At 40.6% G+C, this 22,708-nt stretch overlaps 2 protein-coding genes and 1 long non-coding RNA gene across 3 annotated transcripts; 1 reads left to right on the plus strand and 2 right to left on the minus strand.

Annotated features, from left to right (window-relative positions):
• Positions 1 to 91: 91 nt before the first annotated feature.
• LOC147178690 (transcription factor HES-2-like) lies at positions 92 to 1,492 on the minus strand. The gene is made up of 4 exons (XM_086069764.1): positions 1,364 to 1,492; positions 1,175 to 1,270; positions 994 to 1,081; positions 92 to 882 (listed from the first exon to the last, which is right to left on the minus strand). The coding sequence occupies exons 1-4, from the start codon at positions 1,451 to 1,453 to the stop codon at positions 575 to 577; spliced, it is 582 nt and encodes a 193-aa protein (XP_085925890.1). The 5' UTR covers positions 1,454 to 1,492; the 3' UTR covers positions 92 to 574.
• A 7,996-nt stretch (positions 1,493 to 9,488) lies between these two features.
• On the minus strand, positions 9,489 to 10,708 carry LOC147178691 (transcription factor HES-2-like). The gene is made up of 3 exons (XM_086069495.1): positions 10,585 to 10,708; positions 10,289 to 10,472; positions 9,489 to 10,196 (listed from the first exon to the last, which is right to left on the minus strand). The coding sequence occupies exons 1-3, from the start codon at positions 10,672 to 10,674 to the stop codon at positions 9,862 to 9,864; spliced, it is 609 nt and encodes a 202-aa protein (XP_085925621.1). The 5' UTR covers positions 10,675 to 10,708; the 3' UTR covers positions 9,489 to 9,861.
• Positions 10,709 to 19,510: 8,802 nt separating this feature from the next.
• LOC147178692 (uncharacterized) lies at positions 19,511 to 20,382 on the plus strand. Its single transcript, XR_015094015.1, has 2 exons — positions 19,511 to 19,582; positions 20,057 to 20,382. It is a non-coding gene; the product is annotated as an uncharacterized LOC147178692 (long non-coding RNA).
• The last annotated feature ends 2,326 nt before the right edge of the window (positions 20,383 to 22,708 follow it).

Genomic DNA, 22,708 nt, shown 5'->3' on the forward strand with positions numbered 1-22,708 from the left:
TCCCATAAAAAGACAATTATTTTTAAAAATATGAGGGGGTGTACTAACTTAAAATTCAACAGCATGGAAGAAAAGAGACAAACGCACAATATTACCACGATGTCGCAGTTTTATTGTTCTTATATACATTACATAAATACAGAATTCGCTGCAAATTGCGAAAATAACCACATCCCAAATGAGATACTTGCAGTGACACACAATATGTCCACAAAATCAATCTGCACAGATTCAGAACACTGAATTCATACAATGCAAATTCACTACGAGTGACCCTTAGGGTCTTACAGGGCTGTTTCAATAGCCCTTAATCATTCAGTCCTCTCAAAGTAGACCAAATATTTAACGTAAAACATACATGCGGAGTTTTAACAAAATACGACAGTCTAGATTTGTCAACTTATACAGGACAATCGACACGTACGCAAAATGGAAAGTATACAATACTCGGCTAAGTCGATTTATGGTAAATCTTAATTGTATACAAGTCATGCTAATTTAACATGCAGTGTATATGCTATATGTACACGTATATATCATGTTATAGTCCTTTTGTTGGACCCACTAGAATAATCTACCAAGGTCTCCACACGGGGGCGCTGTCGTGCTGTGGATCTGAGCGAGCTCTGACCAGGGACACCGCCTCGGCTTTGTGGCCAAGGCTGGACTTGAGGCTAAAGAGCCTCTGCTGGATGTGCGGGAGAGCCGCAGAGTTTTGGCTGCAGCAGTTGAGGCACTGCCGGTTGACGTTGGCCGCCATGGAGCGCTGGATGAAGTCAGTCACCTGCCGGCTGGCGTCGGGTTCCAGGCTGCTTTTGGGAAGGCGCGCAGAGACGCGCTGCAGGCAAGCCTTGTAGCCCTCTTTGTAACTGTCTGTGGAATCTGAAATGAAAACGGTGGTGTCGGGATGTTAGGTCAGTGAATGCACATTTTAGAAAGCCGAAAATCCTTCACGTTTTGTGTGTGTGTGAGTATTCTAGAATGAGTACTCACTTTTATGTTGGACAGAGGGGATGTCACTGAGGAACCTCACAGTCATCTCCAGGATGTCTGCTTTCTCCAGCTTAGAGTAACGAGTCTTCTGCAGATGGTTAAAAAAAATGCAAATGTTAAAACAAGTTATCTTAACATCTCACAACATGTTCATTCAACTGAAATTTTAGAAAGAACATACATCTCTGCCGGTGAGAGGAAGAATAAACTCTTTCAAGTGGTTCAGGCTGTCGTTAATACGAGCGCGCCTTCTTTTTTCCACCAAAGGTTTCATAGTCTGGGAAAAAAAAGAACAAATCAAGTTTAGTATGGCGGTATATATTAACTATAAAACATTCGAGCACATTTAAATATGTGAAGGAAGACTCACCTTTCTGAGCTCAAGGGCTTCTTTCCTTTTGGCCACAGTGGGCCTCGGAGAAAAGGATGCCAACGCGTCACAAGTCATATTTGGAGACATGTTCTTCGGTCTTTCAGTTCTCGAGACGTATGCTCGACAGATACCACAGGAGAAGTGTTTGTAACGGCCACTGGCTGCAGTTTATATCCACGTCCACGGCGTCGGTACCCGTGCGTCACGGCTACGCCCCCAAGCCAACACCAAACGACGTGACTGGCCGCGCATTCGACGACAACAACAGAAAAAAGCATCACGTTTATTAAGATAGCCATCTGTCTTTGACTTAAATCCAAGCGTGACAACTCCAGTGCGTGTCTGCATTATGATAAGAGGGGAAAAAAATACATAATCCACGTCCAGACGCTGCGCGTAAAACTTGCTTGCTATTTGAATGAACGTATAATTATTTGTTTAAATAAGTCCATGCATAGAAAATGTACGTATTGCTTTATTTGAAAACATTAACACGCATTGTAGTAGTGCGTAATTGCGCAAAAAAAAAACTTTGTGTTTTGCGTAATTACGCGCAAACTTGATTGTAAAAATGAAACAAAGCCAAGCTAGTAATGATGAATAATTGAGGTCATACCATTGTTTTGATTATATTTCATATAGTAAAATAGATAAAACAGCATATGTAACACTGCTTATTTGTTTTATTGCTTTAGTTGGATTATTTTTTTATTATGTTTCATATGTGGATGTTTGGTCATGTAGGCCTACATACTTTTTACGGGGACATAGGCTATTTAACGAAAAAGTACTATTAAACAAAAGACGGCGTAATACAGCTGTCTGGTAAAGAAATGAGGCTTGCGTGCGTGAAAGGGCTCCACAGAGAGCCAGTCTCTTGCTCAATCCAATCCACGCTACATCAAGAAAACCCAAGCCACGCTACTTCCAAATAACATCTGCTCGTAAATTTTGACAACAATAGTTTTGCATATGTGGTTTATGCAGTTCTAGCCGGAGGGGGCGAGGTCTCAATACCTGTGGGGTGTTTTCTGCGTCCTGCTGTCAACGTTATGCACAGAGCGGCGGGTACAGAAACCGGGGGAGGGGTTGGGTGGGGTTTAGTGGCTCAATGCACAAAGAAGAATTCACAAAGTCAAAATAAATGATTGCGAGTTTGATGCATTTCTGCAAAGATGTGAAGTGGATAGATGGTGGTTTATTAATTATTACACTCTTTATGTGTCGTGCTTTTCAAGTATGTAGGTTACATAAGTTTCAAATTCGGGTATCGAACAATAACTGAAGATGTATGGCAGGCCATCAGATGCCGCTGCACTCAGGGGAACCACGCGTGCAGCACGCGCCATGGTGACCAGATGGCTCGCTGCCCCCCTTCTGATCAGCCCTCATTCGCCCTGCTCCACCTCCTCCTCAGCCTCCATCTATCCAGTCAACAGTACCAACATCCCAGCCACCATTCACCATTCATTTGTTTCATACAGACACACACACACATACACACACGCACACACACATTTAATTGCGTCCATCTTTCATTTACGCGCATGACACGTGATCCCCAAGCTCTCTTTTAGCGTGGCTACCCCATCTGCATGTTTTTAATAATGTGCAACTGAAACGAATCGTTACCACCCCCACACTCCTATATGGAAGCTCTGTGTTGCATTTGTCTTCCATGGCTTGACACTTAGCCATTTTGGCGTCCAGGCAATCACGGGTGGCATTTATTTATTTTTATTTATTTTATTTTTGACATTTTGTAAATGGCCAAGCACAAAGAGTTGATCGACTGCACACTCTAAAAACAGTTGGGGTAAAAATAACCCAATAATAGGTCAAAAATGGACCAATCCTCTACTTGGGTCAATTTGACCCAACTTTGGGTCAAACATTTGGTCTTTTAGTGTAAAACAACTCTTAAATATTGGTCATATCCTTTACTTGGGTCAAAAAATTGGGTCATTTGGTATAAAACAATGCAGAAAGTTGGTCAAATTGACCCATGAAGTGGATCGGTCCATTTTTGACCCATAATTGGATTACTTTTGACCCAACTGTTTTTATAGTGCATGAAAAATGTTTTGTGTAAAAAGAAAGAAAGGACGAAACCGAGAAAGAAAGAAACAAAGAAAACCAGACTCTGGTGTTCTTTGTTTGAAATGCTTTTCCAGACCTTTACTGCAGCCTCTTTCAGTTCTTGTTTGTTTGTGGTGGTTTCTTCAATCAGTCTCCTCTTCGGGCGGCAAAATGCATGCTCTATTGCGTTTAGGTCTGGTTATTGACAGTCTAAGGACGAAGACTTTCCACCTTTTCCCCCCCGATGAAGTCCTTTTGTGTTGGCAGTGTGTTTGGGATCATTGTCTTGTCACGTTGACACTTCTCCCAATTAGTTTGAATGCATTTTTCTGCAAATTGCCAGACAATTTTTTTTTGTAGACTTCAGAATACATTCTGCTGCTATAACCAATGAGTTACATCATTAATGAAAAGTAGAGAAAAGATGAAAATGTGTAACCAGTAGTGATCGCGTTCCTCATGACATTACCTCCACCATGCTTCACAGATGAGAATGTGCGTTTTGGATTGTACGCGGATACTTTGACCTTTGCATTACTTTGGTAGAGGTTCATCTTGGTCTCATCATGCTATGAAACTTTGTTCCAAGACTTTTGTGCATGGCTCATCTTTGTACTTCTTTGCAAAATCCAATCTGGCCTTCTGGTTGTTTTTACTGATGAGGTTTGCATCTTGTGGTATATTTCTTCTCTCAAAGTCTTCTTGGAAGAGTTGATTGTCATCCCTTCATCCATGCTCTCAGTGATGTCAATGACTTTCTTCACAGCTCTCACAATGTTTTTCTCAACAACTGCAGTTGATACTCTAGGATGACCTGTTCAATGTCTGTAATCTCGTACGCTAGGACTAGCTTTCTTTTTCAGTGCATTCCAAATTGTTGTATTGGCGATGCTCAATGTTTGTGCAATAGCTCTGATCAATAGTCCCTCTTCTCTCTGCTTCAAAAAAGTTTGGGGAAATTCCCATGTTAAGATAAGAATATGCAAATGAGACATCATCCATTTGTGCAGTCAAATCAACATTTGGATCGGTATCCAATATGATGTCAGAAAATGTTAAGAAGTGCCCAGAACCCGAACCAGAAACGGGTACATTATTATTGTAAAAATCTGGAAAGTTAACACATGAGGATAATGAACAAGTATTTTTAAGTATTTATTTACTTATTTCATTGTAAGTGTTTAGTCAATTCTTTCATCCGTTTCATTGCATTTTGAGAAGGCAGCATCACCCTGATGCAGAGCACTTTGAGAGGCACACTTGCTGCACGCGCCCCTCACAGTCCCGCTGGGATGGAGAGATTAATGGAAGGGGAAAATACTTCAGGAGGGGGTGTTTTTTTGAGAGGTGGGGGTCCCACCTCTCCTCCCATTCTATGCCGTCGGTTAGAGTCCTCTTTTGTCTTCTCAGTAAAATTGGGCGTCTGTAACCCATCTGTGCAGGCCGGATAACAGGAAGCCTTTGTCTCTCACGCTCCCAACACTTCACAGGAATTAAGAGTCGCATGCATGTTAGAGGTTTTGGGAGGAGGGAGGTAAAACACCGCCTGGCTTCTTTCGCAGTGTTGGTTTGAGTTGGTGGTTTGAGTCCCTCCTGTCATCTACAAAGCTGCAGGTAGTTGTTATAGAATCGGTGAGGAATGAATCAGATTAAATCGATGACATCATTTATATTTCTTAAGCAGTGGAGCTATCGCCAACCTTTTTTTTATGCCAGGAAGCCATTTCATGTCAAGTCATATTTGGACAGACCATTCCTGAGTTTTATTTATTCTCCAAAAGCCAGCCGGTCACATGCTGTGTTCCTTTATATAGTATGTTGTAAGACGGGACATCGTGCTGTAGTTGGAATCCCAAAAATCAAGAGCTTATCTGTTTCTAGTTCATGTGTGTCTTTATTATATTTGAGGCTTGTATAGTGTGCAAGTAAATGTGCTACTGGTCACATTTCATGACTGTATGCCATACTGCGACAAGACACAAGAAAAGTGTTGTGATGTGGTGCATGATGTGATTTGAATATCACACAGTTGTTGCCTGCTGCTTAGTGGATAAAACATCAGCAGCAGACGAGTGGGTCAAATGTCTTTTTTTTTTTTAAATCAACTAAAAATGAAATGCCAAAACTGCTTGATTAACGATGAATTTACATCAAGCTTTAAATGTTGCTGCTAATTAATTAGTTGGAATACGGGATTAGAGACAAACATTTAAAAAGTATTGGAAGAGAAAGACTTGAAATTGTGTAAAGTGAAGAAGATTTAACATTTGATGCAAATAATTTGCTTACAATAACTGCAGCAAGCCTGTGTCCCTTTGTCATCACCAAACGTTTGCGTTCTACCTTTCTGAACCTTTTCAGTTCTTTGTTCAGGGTTGCTAACTTTGTGTTCCTCTGTCATAGGTCAAATGCATGCTCAATAGTCTTTGAGTCTGGGGATTGACTTGACCAGTTTATCATCCGCCGTACACTGAGCGTTCATGTTGAAAATCATGAGCACATCCTCGGTTTCTCCATCCCTTAGCCTTTTCATCCCTATGGTTAAAGGGGAATCTTTTTCTCATAAGACTTTTTTAGTCTCATTCATTATTTTTTACTTTTTGAAACATTCCAGCCTAACCTTCCCATTCTCCTTGCTATTGAGTAGTTTGTATCTTCTGGTGTAGCTTCTGTACTTTTGTTCATGAAGAATAAAGTGATAAATCCACCTCTGCGCTCTGAAGGTTTTTTCTGATGTCACGAACTGCTTTTTTTTTTAACATCTACATCCTTCAATGTTTTGTGTATTTCATCAACATTCTCATCAAGAGTAAAGGCAGCCATAAAAGACACTTTTATTGCCAATCGATCTTCTTTCTGATTCTGAACCCTTTCATTGTGATCTCAACAGCATGGCTATCATTCACATTTCAACAACATCACATGATCACAGACATCTATTTAACCATTCTACTTACACCATAGGACTGTATAGCATGTACACAATTATCTTGATGAATAAATGAGGCATATGATCCAAGCATTAGGAGCACGGAAAAATATGGCACACCAGAGAGACAATCAAAACACTGGGCAACGTGGCAGGAAGCGAGTGAAGTGGACTGTTGCAAAAAATAAAAAATTGAGCACCGCATATCAACCCACATGCTCCAAAGGGAAATCTGTGACCCTGCATCTGTTTTTGTGGCTCCATATATGATATTACTGTGCTGTCATAGTTGTTTATTAAACCACACAAACATGATTGGCAAGGAAGAAGAAGTCAATCTGCACAAATAAGCGCAAACAGATGAAATATATCTTGAATGGATTTTGATAGGCTGTCGGTAATCTTCATTGGCAAGGGTTGGAATGCCAGTTACACAATATCATATAGTGCTGGCACGGGTGTTGATTTGAGAGCGCCTGTTATTGTCATGTTCCGGGGTTTTTTTGGTTTGGGTTTTGTCATGTTTTCCTTGTGTCTCTTGTCGGGTTAATGTGTTCCCCTGTGCTTGTCATCCTAGTCCCTCATGTCTTCCAACCAGCTCCCTCGGCCACGTGTGTCTTGTCCAGGTGTCTCTCGGTTCATTGTCGTTGTTGCACCCTTGCCATCAGGGCCAGCCCTGGGCATAGGCGAACTAGGTGGTCGCCTAGGGCGCTGTTTAGTGGAGGAGGCTCCAAATTGCAGGGCAAAAAAAAAAGATAATAAAATATTTTTCCCCCTCAGGTTTTCAAGAATAAAATGTGTTATACAGCATATATATATTTTATATAATAATTAGGTTTTGTTTGTTTGTTTTGGTGTGGTTTATTGAACATATAAATGCAATACAAAATAACATTGAAAGAAAGAAACTAAAAGTTTAAAAGGAAAATAATTATTAGTAAAGTCAGAATTTACATGTTCACAGGAAGTAGGAAGAAGTACAAGAACGAATCTAATCCTACCCCCACCAATTTATATCATGTTATTATATTTAATAATAAATCATTAAAATAGAAAAGAAAGCAAATGAAGAAAAAAAATTAATAATAGAAAATAAACAGAACATGCACTTTTCTTAAATGCATAGATATCAGTGTAAGTTATAAACCCTTATCCATTGCTTACGCTAAAACACATTTTAAAAAAAAAAGATAAAATAAAGCCCTACATATACAATTAATCTAATCCCAATATGATAAATTTCCCCAAATTAATTGTTGTATATACAGCATAACTTCTAGTTCAAATAAATGACTATGAGATCATGACCTGGCACCCTGAACCTGACCCGCTGCTACTGTTTACAGTTAAAGGTAGAGTGAGGGGTCGCACATCATCTCAGAGTGTTAGCGCTATTGATGGATGGATGGCACGCTTGTGTTGTTGTCTATACATCAAAAATGTTTACAATGAAAAGGTCCAAGCCCTCAGGTGCTGCATTAAGAAAGCGGCAAAAGGAAGAGGAGGGAAAAACAGGCCCAGGCTCGAGGCATGTATCATCATTGTCTATAAAAATAAACATGAAAATAGCGTTAGCTTCTTAGCTTGCTTGTAAGGTGTTTACATCCATGCTACTCTGCGCATCAGAGCGGGGCAAAGCTAGCTGGCTTTAAAATAGTCCAGTCCAGATACCTGCAAATAGATTTGCATAAATCATTGGTTCACATAACCACGTTAATTTATGCAAGAAAATAATTGTGTGCTGGTTTACTGGGAATAAATACATTATAAAGGCATACTGACGTTTTTTGCACACCATTTGTGTTATCTGTGAATCATCAAGTTTTACTTTACCTAAATGTGTAGATTTATACAGAGATGGGCGCGTCAATACATTTTGAGCATCTGTCGTGGGGCAATCATCATCAGTCAGGACACCCTTCCGTCATTGTCAATCCGTCACTATTTCAAGATGAACCGTCAATCCGTCATTCGTCGATTGCTCAGCAAAATGAACGTCTGTCAATGTTTCTGGTATTCGAGGTGGGCATCCGTCAATGTGGCGTCATCGTCAAACCGTCATTAACGGATTGCCAAATTTATTGACAGATTGATGATTACATTGACGGATGAAAACCCCCTTCCGTCATCCGTCAAGTTCATCAATTTTTGGAATTTTCCCATCAATTGTTGACAAAAGGGGTGTCCGTCATTAACGGACCTTTCGTCAATATTGACGGAATGCCCACCTTTTATTACTTTTTTTTATATGTATCTTACACAAATATATTGTACATAGTTTGCAAACATTTTGTAGTTGTTTATAATATGTAATAATAATATTGTATTCATTTATTTATTTTTTGCCACGGGGGGGGGCTATAATCTACACTTCCGCATTCTATCAGGGGTGACTGGGATCAGGTGACATGTCTGCTTGTTGTCGTTCCACTTTATTGTTAGTTTTCTGTTGGCTTGGTGGTTGTTTAAGTGGAAGGCGCAAACTTGGGTCTTACTTGGGTTTGCGTTCAGGTACCATTTCTTGTTCTGAGATTGTGTTGCCTTGGAAGCAGAAGTTTGGACACCCCTGATGTACAGCATCATTTGTGTGGAATTTAAGTAGACTATATTGCTTTAAGATGGGAATAGTAATGCTGTCTTTTATACTGTGTAAAAAGGTTGACTGCACATTTCTGTATTTTTTCCTGTGTGATACAAACTGTGACCTTAACGGCAAACAACAAATATATTTAAAATATTAAGATAGTACAACAATATTTATTATTTTTAATTGAAGTGTGTACCACTTGTGAATATGATAAAAGTGCCAAGTTCATGACAAGTGTAACTGGCTGCAGTGAGTTTCGGGGGATGTGCCCACCCAGCCGTGCAATGACCTCCGTGTTCTTCCCACCGATTTGGCGGGAAGCAGTGAAGCGCCTCTTGCAGCAACAATAGAGCAGCTGCTCTCAGCATCAATGGACTTGGGCTGACCTATGGCTTTGTGCATTTGCCGCCTTTTTCCTCAACCCAACATCTCACTCATTAGTTGCTTCTTAAGACATCATAAGACACAAATACAACAACAACAAAATGTGTATTATTTATGCGCATTTATTGACTTTTTCCAGTGGTACATCTCATACATCACATTTCGTGACTTGCATGCATGACTTCATCGCATGTATTTTAACACATAGTGTTTACAAACTATTATTTTGCACAGACCAAAATACTTTTAAGTCCATCGTGCAAACCTCAAACTGAGTAACCCTTGGGGTTTTACAAAAGTGTTGTCGACAACCCGTGCCTTTGAAACCCCAAAGAGGATTGCAATAATAAAACATGTTAGAGCTTCTTTGGGATCTGTGCTCGATTTTGCCCAAAATGAATTAATTGCTGGATTACATTATATAATTAGCAACTCCCACAATTCCTCTCATTCATTGCGTGTGTAAGTGGATCACTATACGAAATAAATAAGGCGTTAAATAAGTGTCCATTTAATCTACCAGGGCCTCCACATGTCAGCGCTGACAGCAGGCCGGACATGTTGCGCCTCGCGGGGGCCAGGAGCCACAGGCTGGGACTGAGGCTGGCTGTCGGTCCGCGTGGAGCTGACGCCGGATTTGAGGCTCAGCAGCCTCTGTTGGATGTGGGGGAACGCCTTGCAGGTTTGAGCGCAGCAGCTGAGGCAGGACGGGGTGACGTTGGCGGACATGGAGCGACGCACAAAGTCGCTGACCCGCTTGCACGCGTCTTGGTTGAGGCTGCTTTGAGGGAGCAGAGCGGACACCCGCTGGAGGCACGCTTTGTAGCCTTCTCTGTAGCTTTTTGCCGGATCTGAATCGGAAACAAATACAAACATTAGATTTATAATAACGTACTTTGCGATTATTGTTTGTATTATTATTCGGGATGTGGTTAATTCTCACCTGTTGCGGGAGACGTTGGAAGGTCCCTGAGGAAGCGGACGGTCATTTCCAGAATTTCAGCTTTCTCCAGCTTGGAGTAGCGCGCGTTGTCTTTGCCAGCCAGGGGCAGAATTAGACTCTTCAAATGGCTCAGACTGTCATTAATACGAGCACGTCTTCTCTTCTCCAACAGCGGTTTGAGAGTCTGGAAGACGAAATGAAGGAAACGAGTTACTTAATCGCACTGTTTGCACAAGTCATAATTAAAAAAAAAAAAACTGTTCTAAAAACATGAGCTGTGTTTTCCTTGTTCTTACCTTTCTAAGCTCGTGGGCTTGTTTCCTCTGGGCCACGGTGGACCTGACAGTGAGAGGCTGGTTGGCCTCGGAAGTCATGCTGGGACTCATATTTTGGGGGGGACGTGTGCTTGATGTGAGAGGTTCGAATTCGGAGCTGAAGTGAGCTGCGGAGTTGTGCCGCCTCCTATTTATGTGGCCCCGGCGCGTCACGGGGGCGTGACACAAGCCGCTGCGCTGTTTGAATCGGGAGGAGGGGCTGAGGGTTCAAGTCCTTTGGGATATGAATTAATGACATGCGCTCCTCTCTGGACCATCTGTCCTTGTCGGGTCCTCCATGCAGTCAAGCGCTGGTATGCAGAGTAGCTGCTATGTCTATGGTGCAAATATAGCACATTTTGTTCAAAATGTTAACACGTTATTCGAGATGTTTTTGCGCTTTAAATCCTCCGAGACGTGTTGCAGACGGCTGGACACGGAAAACAAATATGTGCAAAAGATTGCTTGTGTTTTTATTTATCTTGTGATTAGTGGTCTCATGCATAAACTGTTGTGCGACGGACAAATACATATTACAATTCAATAAATCTCTATAAGATTCACAACCTGAAAAATACTTACTTACATTTTACTGCCACAGCAACATATAACGCACACACATTTGTTTCCATAATCACTTATAGCCTAATTTATTCCTAAAATGCATAAGGCACGCCACGCCATAACATCTGCTTGTGAACCCCCACCGAAGCTTGTTGCCAATGCCAACAACATGGTGTTTACCTGCATGGGTGTGGTGGGGATGGGGGTAACGTTATAGTCTACTGCGACGCCGAATTGCAGTGCCACGCAAACACACACACGCACGAACACGCACGCACGGATTCATCATTGAGGGCTGGGTCATGTGATTTGCGTAGACCTAAAACGTATAGGCCTACGACATGTCAACAGAGCCCTTTGTGAAGGAACAAAAGGCCTATAGGGCCAAAAAAAAAGTCAAATATATATTATTATTATTATTATTATTATTATTATTATTATTATTATTATTATTATATTCCCCAATGTCCTTGTCCCTATTTATTTTATTGATGTTCTTTACTACAACAGTGATTACGTTCTTTTTTTGATTCTTTTTTTTTTTTTTTTAATACGCCCATCTAAAGTTCTGAAGTAAAGACTTTTGCCTCCTCTGGCTGTAAATCGAATTGCAAAACAAACCGTAAATTATTGTAATAGCCTACATGCATTATCAGGAGTATCATGGGCTCTAGTTGTTACCAGCAAACAGTGCAGTGAGCTGCCAGTCGGAATCACGCGCGCGGCACGCGCCAAAACCACGCAACAGATGGGAAGCCTGCACAGTTCGAATCAGCCGCCACCGCCAAAGCCACTACCCCCTCGCTCTATTGTACTCTGGCAAACCCCTCTCATGGAACCCCCACCCTGGACATCTCTGTCATCAGCAACCTCCCGGGTCAGCTCTTGTCCTTGCAGTCCCTTAAGGGTCGGGGGAAGAAGACTGCAAAATAATAGATTTGCTTATAAAACTAAAATATTGCAACACACATAACTGTATTGAATGGCATCATTTTTAGACAATTTTACTTTAATCGAATTAAGGTTTTTTTTTCTCCCAGTATAGGTCTAGAATAAAAATGACAATTCAGTTTATAAGACAAAATGGCGACAATGTTACACCTGAGGAATATTGCAAATTAGCTTATTTCATTTTTTCTTAGTCTACTTATATTTTACTCTTATTAGGCTACTATTGTGTTTCATGATGGACCATAGGGAATTAAGAAAAGCTCGAGGGTGGCGCACTGCGTATATAGGCTACGCATTTAAGTGCGCTAAGAAGTGACTAGTTGAAATCTAACAAACTTCACTATTTTTGTTCCAACAATTCATGGCTCGTTCAACGTAGCTACAATCACACTGGTGCAACACATTCGAAGTCGCGCGGTGCACAGTTCGGCTGTAAGCTGTCTTGGCCTTGTGCTGCACCGTTTTGCACGCGTCCTGTCCCAAGGGGCCCCAACTAACTGCCATGTCCAGAATAAATGGGAACGGGTCTATTTCGGTGCAGCAACATAAAAAAGGAGAGGGGCTTCGGTTAGGGGCTTTTTTATTTGTCCTAGTTTTAGCGTGGGTATCCATCTGTGCAAGCCAAGACCACAGTGATCTTTTGTTGAACAACATGCTGAGAAGTTGAATTATGAACGGGCTTCCGGCAACTCATTAAGGGGAGGGGGTTGGTGGTGGAATCTATACGTCTATCTTTTTCACCTATAAGAGAAGCTGTTGTTGCCTGTTCGCAGTAATAGTCAAAATTATTATTCCTAATTAGAATTCATTTAATGAGGAAGTCTGGAGTGGCAGAGAAGCATGTTCAAGTGGTGCAGGACATGTATGAGGACTGTAAGACAGTGGTGAGGTGTGCTTTAGGCGTGACGGAGGAGTTCTCAAAGTGGAAGTGAGACTGCATCAGGGATCAGCTCTGAGCCCCTTCTTGTTCGCTATGGTAATGGGCAGGATGACAGACGAGGTTAGACAGGAATCTCCATGGACTATGATGTATGCTGAGGACCTTGTGATCTGTAGGGAGAGCAAGGAACAGGTGGAGGAGAAGCTAGAGGTGTGGAGGTTTGCCCTGGAAAGGAGGGGAATGAAGGTTACAGGGAGAAGAGACCAAGAAGGTGGAGGAGTTTAAGTATTTAGGGTCAACAGTCCAGAGCAATGGAGAGTGTGAAAAATAAGTGAAGAAGCGTTTGCAGGCAGGCTGGAACGGGTGGAGAAAAGTGTCAGGTGTGATGTTTGATAGAAGAGTTTCAGCTAAAATGAGAGGAAAGGTTTATAAAACTGTGCTGAGACCAGCGGTGTTGTTTGGCCTGGAATCAGTGCCACTGAGGAAAAGACAGGAGGCAGAGCTGGAGGTGGCAGAGATGATGATGCTGAGGTTCTCTTTGGAGGTGACCAGGATGGATAGAATCAGGAATGAGTACATCAGAGGGACAGCACATGCTAGAGGCTTTGGAGATAAAGTCAGAGAGGCCAGACTGAGATGGTTTGGACATGTCCAGAGGAGAGATAGCGAGTATATTGTCAGAAGGATGCTGAGTTTCCAAAATGCCAGGCAGGAGGTCTAGAGGAAGACCAAAGAGGAGGTTTATGGGTGTAGTTGAAGAGGACATGAAGGTAGTTGGTGTGAGAGCAGAGGATGCAGAGGACAGGGTTAGATGGAGGCAGCTGATTCGCTGTGGCGACCCCTGAAGGGAAAAGCAAAAAGGAAAAGAAGAAGAAGAATTCATTTAATCCAAAATTACACATTTGGAATTATTTTCATACTGGGGGAGACTGCGGTCTAAATTAATATCCTAAATTAATTGAAAATAAGGGTTCTGCAATAAAAAAAAAGGGGGGCGCGATCTTCAGTATAGTTTGTATGTTCAACCTGTTGATTTTGAGAGCATGTGAGTGCACTGCTTGGGTGTTATGAGTGGCATGAGACCGACACTAGCTCTGCAGGCTCCATCTGGAGCCCCTCATGATGATGAATTGAGGCGTGAAATAAACCAAAGAATGGACGGAGTCTGAGACATATTTCCATCAGGTTGCACGGAGGCTTCCGAAGCTCGAAGCCTTTGTCAAAGAGAGGCAGAAAATATGCCATCCCCATATGACAACAATGACATAATTTAATTCCATTTAGAGTTGAAAGTTAAATTCATAATCAGCGCATTAATGTTGCTACAACTCAGTATTTATGATGCCATTTTCTTTTGTTACTTTCAACTAATGTGTGTTTAGATTGATATAATCAGTATCTCTCAGCCAGCTATACAAATAGCCTATACACTGACCGCAGTCTGATGAGATCAAATATAAAGAGCTGCATATCTAAAGATACATTTTTGCAACATAATAATAGACACTATCACACAAGCATTCATTGTAGTCTGTACAACTGCACTGTATCATGGGAGCTTTAATTTAGTGCAGCTAAATAAGGTAGTCTACCCAAAATATAAGAGCAGGACATTTTTACTTTTTTTTTTTTAATGGCCCAATGCTGGGAATTTTTTTTGAATCCTCCACCATTGTGCTTTAATCATCGGGAAATTTGGGAGTTTCTCGAATGGCCTGTCCATTCCAGCTGAAATCGGCGTGCATCAGGGCCAGACAGTCCAAGCCGTGCACTGAACCAAAAAGAAGCAGATTTGGTGAATGGAGAATGGCAAAGAAATGTGTGTGTCTATTGCGTGCTGCCTTGTTTGCTGCTGTTGAACAGTCAACCGAGATAGCATTTAGCAGCCAACAAAACCATCGATCACTAGATGAACTTGCAATGTTCAAACTTTTTTTTCTTTTCGTCTGAGGTGATGGAAGAGCACCTACTCTTCTCCACCCCAAGCAACCAGGTGTAGGAGACGGGTGTAGTCACCCTTGTGGACAAAAGCGAGTGAGACACATGAAGGCAGCGGATTTCATGTCTGAACCTATACGACTATTCCATGAGGGTCACTTGCCTTACCTCAGTTCAGAGACCACTCTGTGAACAGGGGGGTTTCCATCCACCTATTTGTATTAGAATTTTCAAGAATTGCGAAAAAGAAACTGAATGGAAACACCAGAAATTTTAAAAAAGGCCCAAAATTCGCAAAAAAAAAAATTTTACGCTTGGAGGGGGTGGTTTTTCAAGCGTATCGAAAAAAGGAAAATGCGCATTTTGGCGACTACAAGACCGGATATACGTCACACGCACGTTTGTAGCCACAATAAATGGCGGATGATAAAGTAAGATATGTTTGGGGAGACGAAGAAACACGGTTCTTTTTATAATTAATTTAATTTAACATGCGGGAGGGAAGCCAACAAAACAGACTACTTCCGTTCAGTCCGTCAAAACCAACATTCCCACCTGGAACTCCCCATTGTCCCAAAATTCCATCACTACAACGACATCTTGCGGCGCATATTTGCAAAAAAAGAGCAGATGGAAACGGGCATAAGTCGCATGTCCGTTTGGCGCATTTTCACAAAATTCGCATCAAAATTCGCATCAAAATTTCAAAACATTTGTATGGAAACCTGACTAGTATGAATTTAAGCATGAATAGTTGTCTGTTTATGTGTGCGGGTATCTAAGTCGTAGTTGACCTCGCCAGTCAAAATGTTCATCTCATTATTGGACCTGTGTTGCCTGGTTACAGGAAAATAGACATTACAGTGGAACCTCGGAGTTTGAACGTCTCGGAACTCGTACAATTCGGACTTCAACCAAAAAATCTGTTCAACAACATGCCTGACGTTAAACGCAAGGACCGCTTAGTAGTCTAACAATATGCCCAATGTAAAATACACAAACTCAGCACTGAACTAAAGCTAGCATTAACATAGCATTTATTTATCCACTGACGCCATCACACCACCACAGGTAAGGTATTTTTATTGTTTAAATACTGTACAGGGTATAAATGTTAAAAAAATAAAATAAAATTTAAACATACATAGAAATTAAAATAGGAATTTTCTGTTTTTGGAGCTTCGGAACGAATTAATTGCATTTAAATTATTTCCTATGGGGAAAAAATTTTCAGAAGTTGAACAATTCGGACTTTGAACACTTTGTAGGAACAAATTATGTTCAAACTCTGAGGTACCACTGTATTTCTTAAACATCTCACTTCATTTAATTATTCTGATTGATTTCATCCCAGACAAGGAAATTACCCACAACTAACTACACAAAATAGTTGACTAGTTTATTGGCCACAAAATTACAACAAATAATATCTAGTTGGACTTTATTTAGCTGTGAGAGGGTATAAGTGGTAGTAATGTCAGCGCATACAGTTTACAGATGTCACTGTAAAGTTTTTTCTTAAAAGGTGTGCCAGAAATATTCCAGAACTGGTGTCACAAAAGATATACAGTATTTCAAATCCAAACCACAAACTACAAGTTCCCTTGTTTGAAGTAATTCCAGGAGTTTAATTCGCTTTCCAAGCCTTTTCTTCCAGAATATTCAGCAACTCTGTCGTTACGGCCATCTTAAAGTTCTTTTCAGCCACAAACTGGATGCTGAGGGCACCTTTAGTTGAAAACAACAACAACAACACAAAAAGTCAATCAGGATCTGAATGATCAATTTTATAATTGTTGGAATTGTTATCCTGGATCAAACTGATATTGCATGCTAGTTTTGGTTCTATTTTTCCATGTAATGTTCAGATGCAATCCAAGTGATCTGGATATAAAAAACAAAGAAATACAAGAATCCAGATTGGTCTGAGAGGCTGGCTTTCAAGCTCCACCCCACTTCTATTTTTAACCATCAACTGTTTAATTTTTATTCTGCATGCTCTTTTTCAAACTTTCTTCAGCATGAAATTATCTTTGTTCTTTTTGACAAAATGGCACTTGTGAATTTGCCGTGAAAGCAATTTAAAGTAACTTGGACTATAGCTCTTTTGAAAGTGACACAGACGTCAAATGCAAGGAAATGTAAATCAGTTTACAAAATGAATTTTGTGCATCTGTTATTGCATCAGGTACAAAACACACACGAAGCCACAATTGCATTTTTGATTACATTAATTTGAGCTGGTCGTTTGTTCTTGTTATTGCTTTTATTAAGGTTATTTGTTTCATTGTCTGTGAAGCACGTTGCATTCTCAAGTCAACCCACGGAACAAAAACATCTCTCATCTCTCTCTCTCTACTACTACTACTACACTGCATCCTGGATCATATTGTTACATAGACATATTATACTCTTATTAGTCCTGAAGAACTACAAGAAATAACAAACACGACTTATTAACTCGGTGTCATGAACAGATTCCAACAAAGTAGCCTACCCCCCAAAATGATTGTGGCCTGAGAAAAAAATTAATGAAAGACAATAATATGCCTCATTTGATACAAACTACCCCACAATAACGTTAAATTAAGAATTCATAGACAGCGCTAATCTGAATTTAGCCTTATTATTTTCGTAAAGGCAGATTTGTATTTCTTGTGTGCATGCGTTGTTTTTAAACGCTGTAATTTGTTTGCTCGTTTTTCCTTGTGGTGATGCGACACCACATGCGAACCTATCAAATTGTACCAAGGAGCTTCCCAAGCCTAAAAGAACGCCATTTGCACTCAACATCTGCTGCGCAACTTTTTACGTCAGCATACACGAAGTACAATCGAACATCAAACGACAGGAAACAATTTCGATCAGAAATCAGCCTATGTCAAATACTGGTCTTAAGTGTTATTATAATTAGATTTTTTTATTTTTATAATTGGTCCGTTCTTTTTACTCTCTTTTCAGGGGGCATTGTTTTATGTTTTTTTTTAATGCATTTTTAACGTAGTTGCTAATACACACATGAATTCGTTTTTATTGCTATTTTGCAAGTAAGCCAAAAAGGCACAACATAAAAACTAACGGTCAAACCAGGTTTTATTCAAAACTCATCACTTCCATTTAACATCATGATGTAATTTCAAGTGTTTACGTGGAGTGGGCTAGCAATGGCTCTAATACTGTAATTCTTAATAAGATATTAGCTTCTATCTCGTGATGAAAGTTAAGCCTTGATGGAGGTCATTGTGCTCTAAATGGCTTTGATTTGATTATGATTAAAAATGCTGCGCAAATTTAATTCAAACAAGTCAAGAAAATATTTAAGAGACAAAAGAACAAAATGATGTTTGGAAGATATAATGAAACGAATTGCGTGACTGTCAAAAGCGGGTTGGGATGACACATTGAGGAGCATCACGGGTGGCGTGGGTTGCGTGGTGGTCACAGAAAGACATTCACGGTATAGTTGGGCATTAGTAGGATCGAGGGAGGGTCCAGACAGGATTTTGAATCTCTCAAAAGATGGCTCGCCAAGCCAAAAGCCAAGCTGCGTGACGCAACTAAACATCTGGTGGTGGCGTTACAAACAAGTCCACGCAAGTATACAACGCAGTCTTTATGTCTTCAACTTTAAGACAGAAATGTGGTTGCTTTTCGTTTACATTTCGGTGCAAATGTTGTAATTTGAGATGGGGTTTTTTTTTGTGTTTTTGGGTGGGGGGTGACTCTATTGGATCCCCCTCTATTGCGAGGCACTATGCATGAAGAGCACGAGGACAGCACGAGCCATGGAAACAAAAGGCAGCAGATGGTTTGTACCACTAAGTTATCTGGGGGCCATTAAGAGCTGCCCTCTGGGACATTAACGAGTGAAGGCAAGTATTATCATTTCCAATGCACTATTAATAAGAAAAAATACAGCAAATCCACTGTAAGGTAATGTAAACGTAAGCTATTGTATGGCCAAAACATTAAGTGCACATGCGCAATCTTGTGGACTCCAAGAAAATATGTTTCTATAAAAATGATGCCAATGCAAATGTATTTCTAATATAACAATGTTTATTAATGGTGCTGCATCTCCACGTACTGCAACAGAGAGCTGTTTGTAACATTATTTATAGCAACTGAGCAAAATATTAGAAACTGCTCTCATGTTCAACACTGCAAACATTCACCACTGCAAAATTACTGTTTGGAAAACTGTGCATATAATTGTTTTTGAAGCAGATATTTTTATTCAGAATGTATTTGTTTATCTAATGCGGACAACATTTATTCAAAAATAATATATTATGCAATTAAACACAGTGAAACTCAATCATACAATTTCAAACTATTTAAGAGATCTGACCTCGAGCCAGTATACAGAAAGAGTAAAGTTACCCTTTAAAATGCTGATCTAGATATTACATTATATTATATATTTACAGTAGATATATTTGTGTAAATGCACAGAGTCTCCCGGGCTGCGTTTGAGCCGAGCCTTGAAAGGGCGTGGCCTTCGGAGGGGTTTACGCCCACAGCGTGGGCGCGTCCCGCGTGGATGAGCCACGAGAACCTTGAGGAAAAGGGCGCTCAATATGAGTGCAGCCTTCAACGTGTGACGACTGGCATGGAGCTGCTCCACAGCGAAAACGGGCTGCTGTGGTAAGTTGTTTTAATATTTGCATATTGATTAGCCATAGATATATAGACATATAGGCCTGATTATGCAATGTGCGTGATTGCATGCATGGGACTGAATTTATAGCGATTAAATTGGTCTTGTGTTTGTTGATATATTAGCTTTCTAATGCCGTTTTAATTCATTTCGACTCGAATTCATGTGCAGAAATCCAATTCAGCAGCCTGGTGCTTAATAGCAGACACGTGACTTGATGTTTGCATTTGCTGACACACACTTAATCTATTAGGAAATGCACGATAAGATTTTGATATAGTTTTTAAATGACATAAGCTGCAGTTGATAATCAATGATCTTGCATCTCAACTGTGCATGCACATATATTTTTGCAAACACCGCCTGTGTGTGGCGTCTTGACGACGTGCACTGGCGCGGGGGGTTGTTGAATGAGTGCTCGTGAGTGTGAGAAAGTCTGACTGTGGCAATTCTCACTGCAGATCACGGTTGACCGGCTCGCTGGTGGGGGTATCACGTCACGCCTGGCCTGCGTGGCGAGGACCCTTCAAGATTGTCACACAACTGCCTGATAAAGAGCTATTAGTTTGTGTGAGGCAGCAAATGTCACTAAAATGTGTGAGTCTTTCTGTGATTACAAATAACAAAATAGCCTATATATCCTCATATATCCTCTTGGCTATTAAAAAATATGTATAGCCTATAGGCTATATTCAAACCAAGTTGAAATATGGAGAAATAAAAGAGAAACATTTAAAGGGGGAGGGAAAAGGGATGAGAGGAGTGAATAAAGTCATTTTATTTGTGTGTCTTTGTGTTCTTTCATATATTTTTTTTACCCCTCTACCATTTTTAATAAATATTATCTGGTGTGGTCTCTTTTTTTTCTTTTTTTAAATATAAACTCAATGTAGGCTACTTTCTGACCAGATAAAGTGATAACTTCGCATCCACTCTATTGTTTGGTATGGACAGAACTGAAACAATCACAATGCTTTGCATAACCCATGGCATTAATTAAACGGCAGACAGGATGTCATTTGTGCGTCTGTGCTCATCGTGCACGCGCCCAGGTGGACACACGCAAGGGCAACAATGGAAGAGAGCGTGGCACGCGCCAAGCAGCTGCACGCTACAGATGGACAAGTTGATTAGTACTGTCACAAAATATTAGTTTACCACTTATGGCTGACATATACTGAGATTTGAACTACAGAAAACTTTTAATGGTGAGATATATAAGGCACAACAGTGAGTGGAAATCAAACGGTCCATTTTATACGCTCAGCTGACTTTATAGGGCGTCTCTGGTTCAGAGTAGTTCGAGCACATTGTTGCCGCCCCATAGAGTGAACTTGAGCCTGTGGCCTGGTTTGAATGTTCCCGCGTTTAAGCAGCAGCAGATGTGAGTACACAAAAGAAAATTGGGGTGTGGAGGGGTGGCGGAGCATACTCGCCTCGAATAATTAAGTATAATTTGAATAACTGTCGCGAGCCTGACGCGTGCATGGCATAGCCCAGCGTCCCCGGGCCTAGGAGGAAAACCGTTGGCCTTCCCATACAACCTTTGGATGCTGGCTGCAAGAAGTGTGTGGGGGGGGGGGGGGGGGGTATATTAAAGCATTTTTCTTTTTTATTTAGGTATACTGACATAAATATAGTGCGCTAAGTTAAAGAAAACAATATATTGAATAATGTCATGTAATAAAAGAAAAGATGAGTCCAATCCAAAAATATACGCGTGATGGGAAGTCAAAGACGACAAAAATACTATATGTCCCAACATATAGTATTTTTTGAATAGTAAGAATGAATAATCAAGAAGGTGATCATTAATTGTGATATTAATATACTGTGATATTAATTTATTAATATAACACACCCTTGTGACTCACATGAAGTAACAAGAAAACATTTCAAACACACACAAAAGTATAAAAGTATAGTTTGCCCTTATATGTTTTAAAATGTAAAGTTAAAACACACCAATATGGAGGTTTGTGTACACGAGTACGATTTAAGACATTTTCTATACTACGTATCAAATATACATTTTTACACTGACAATGTAAACCAAGAAATATGTCAGTGTGAATTATTATTTGTTTACTATTTCCGGTGTCTAAACAGACAACGCTTTGCATTATGCATGGTGTTTGCTTGCATGTGAATCCCACCAGGGAGTCCTTATTGTCCATTTTCTTGTACAATTAGTCAAGGCTCTCGTGGGAATAATATAACAAACCCGCGCGCACAAATCCCACTGGTGCAAGGTGTAAATGACAGTTGGGCCTGCGTGACAGATGGCGTGGAGAGGCACGCGTCGGGCACGAGTCTGACAGTCCACCCCACCCTTAGCAACACCCCAAAGTGCACTCCGACCCCATCCTGCATACGATAATTTGACAGGAGGTAGAGGTGAAAGGATGCGACACATTTTTTGTGCTATCAAAACACGAAAATAAAACTAAATAATGCACAGACTTTACATAAAATGAGCTATATTTCAATATACTTATAGTCCAGATTAAATTATTAACCAAGGAACCAGTTTCGTTTAGTTACAATACATAGCCTATATTAATTTATATATTTCTAAACATTTTATTATTTATTTATTTTTGACATCCAGCACTGGCAGTTTTAAAACGAAAAAAAAAAGTAATTCATTGGCCTCAAGTGACGTTAACTTCTGCTTTGGCGGCGAACAATTATGTTCCTGACTATTAAAGCATTACTCAACAGGAAGTGACACTCTTGCTCCACCCCTCACTAAGATTTTAAATTGGCGCTCAAAGGGGGTGTCGCCTGGAGTACAGTTGGGTTGCGAATGGGTAGAGGGTTGGGCGTGGTCTGGCTGTGATTGACAGCAGCAACTCGCTAAGAAGCCGTTTAATGAGGCGTGTACGAGACTGAGCCGGTGGGTGGCGGGGGAGACTACGTCATGCGAAACAAGTGACGTAGTATGTATTGTCTCGTGTTAATGAGAGGACAAACAGCCAAATTGAGTTTATCCCAGTGTGTTACCTGAAGATGGCGCCGAACACACGGGGTTTGCCCCAAATTCAAGCTTTAAACAAACATGCACTAAAATGTCAAAGTAATGACCAGGACGTGTAGACAACATTTGTAGA

Source organism: Leptonotus elevatus, chromosome 2 (genome assembly GCF_054856555.1).
Source record: "Leptonotus elevatus isolate MCC_2025b chromosome 2, RoL_Lele_1.0, whole genome shotgun sequence".
Classification (NCBI taxonomy): domain Eukaryota; kingdom Metazoa; phylum Chordata; class Actinopteri; order Syngnathiformes; family Syngnathidae; genus Leptonotus; species Leptonotus elevatus.

What these genes read in the sequence shown, in the direction of transcription:
- LOC147178691 (XM_086069495.1), bottom strand. Translation starts at nt 10,674, where the DNA reads ATGAGTCCCAGCATGACTTCCGAGGCCAACCAGCCTCTCACTGTCAGG. An exon ending in AAGCCCACGAGCTTAGAAAG is followed by an intron (nt 10,473 to 10,584) that starts GTAAGAACAAGG and finishes TTCGTCTTCCAG; the next exon opens with ACTCTCAAACCGCTGTTGGA. An exon ending in TCCAACGTCTCCCGCAACAG is followed by an intron (nt 10,197 to 10,288) that starts GTGAGAATTAAC and finishes TTTCCGATTCAG; the next exon opens with ATCCGGCAAAAAGCTACAGA.
- LOC147178690 (XM_086069764.1), bottom strand. Translation starts at nt 1,453, where the DNA reads ATGTCTCCAAATATGACTTGTGACGCGTTGGCATCCTTTTCTCCGAGG. An exon ending in AAGCCCTTGAGCTCAGAAAG is followed by an intron (nt 1,271 to 1,363) that starts GTGAGTCTTCCT and finishes TTTTTTTCCCAG; the next exon opens with ACTATGAAACCTTTGGTGGA. An exon ending in CCCCTCTGTCCAACATAAAA is followed by an intron (nt 883 to 993) that starts GTGAGTACTCAT and finishes TTTTCATTTCAG; the next exon opens with ATTCCACAGACAGTTACAAA.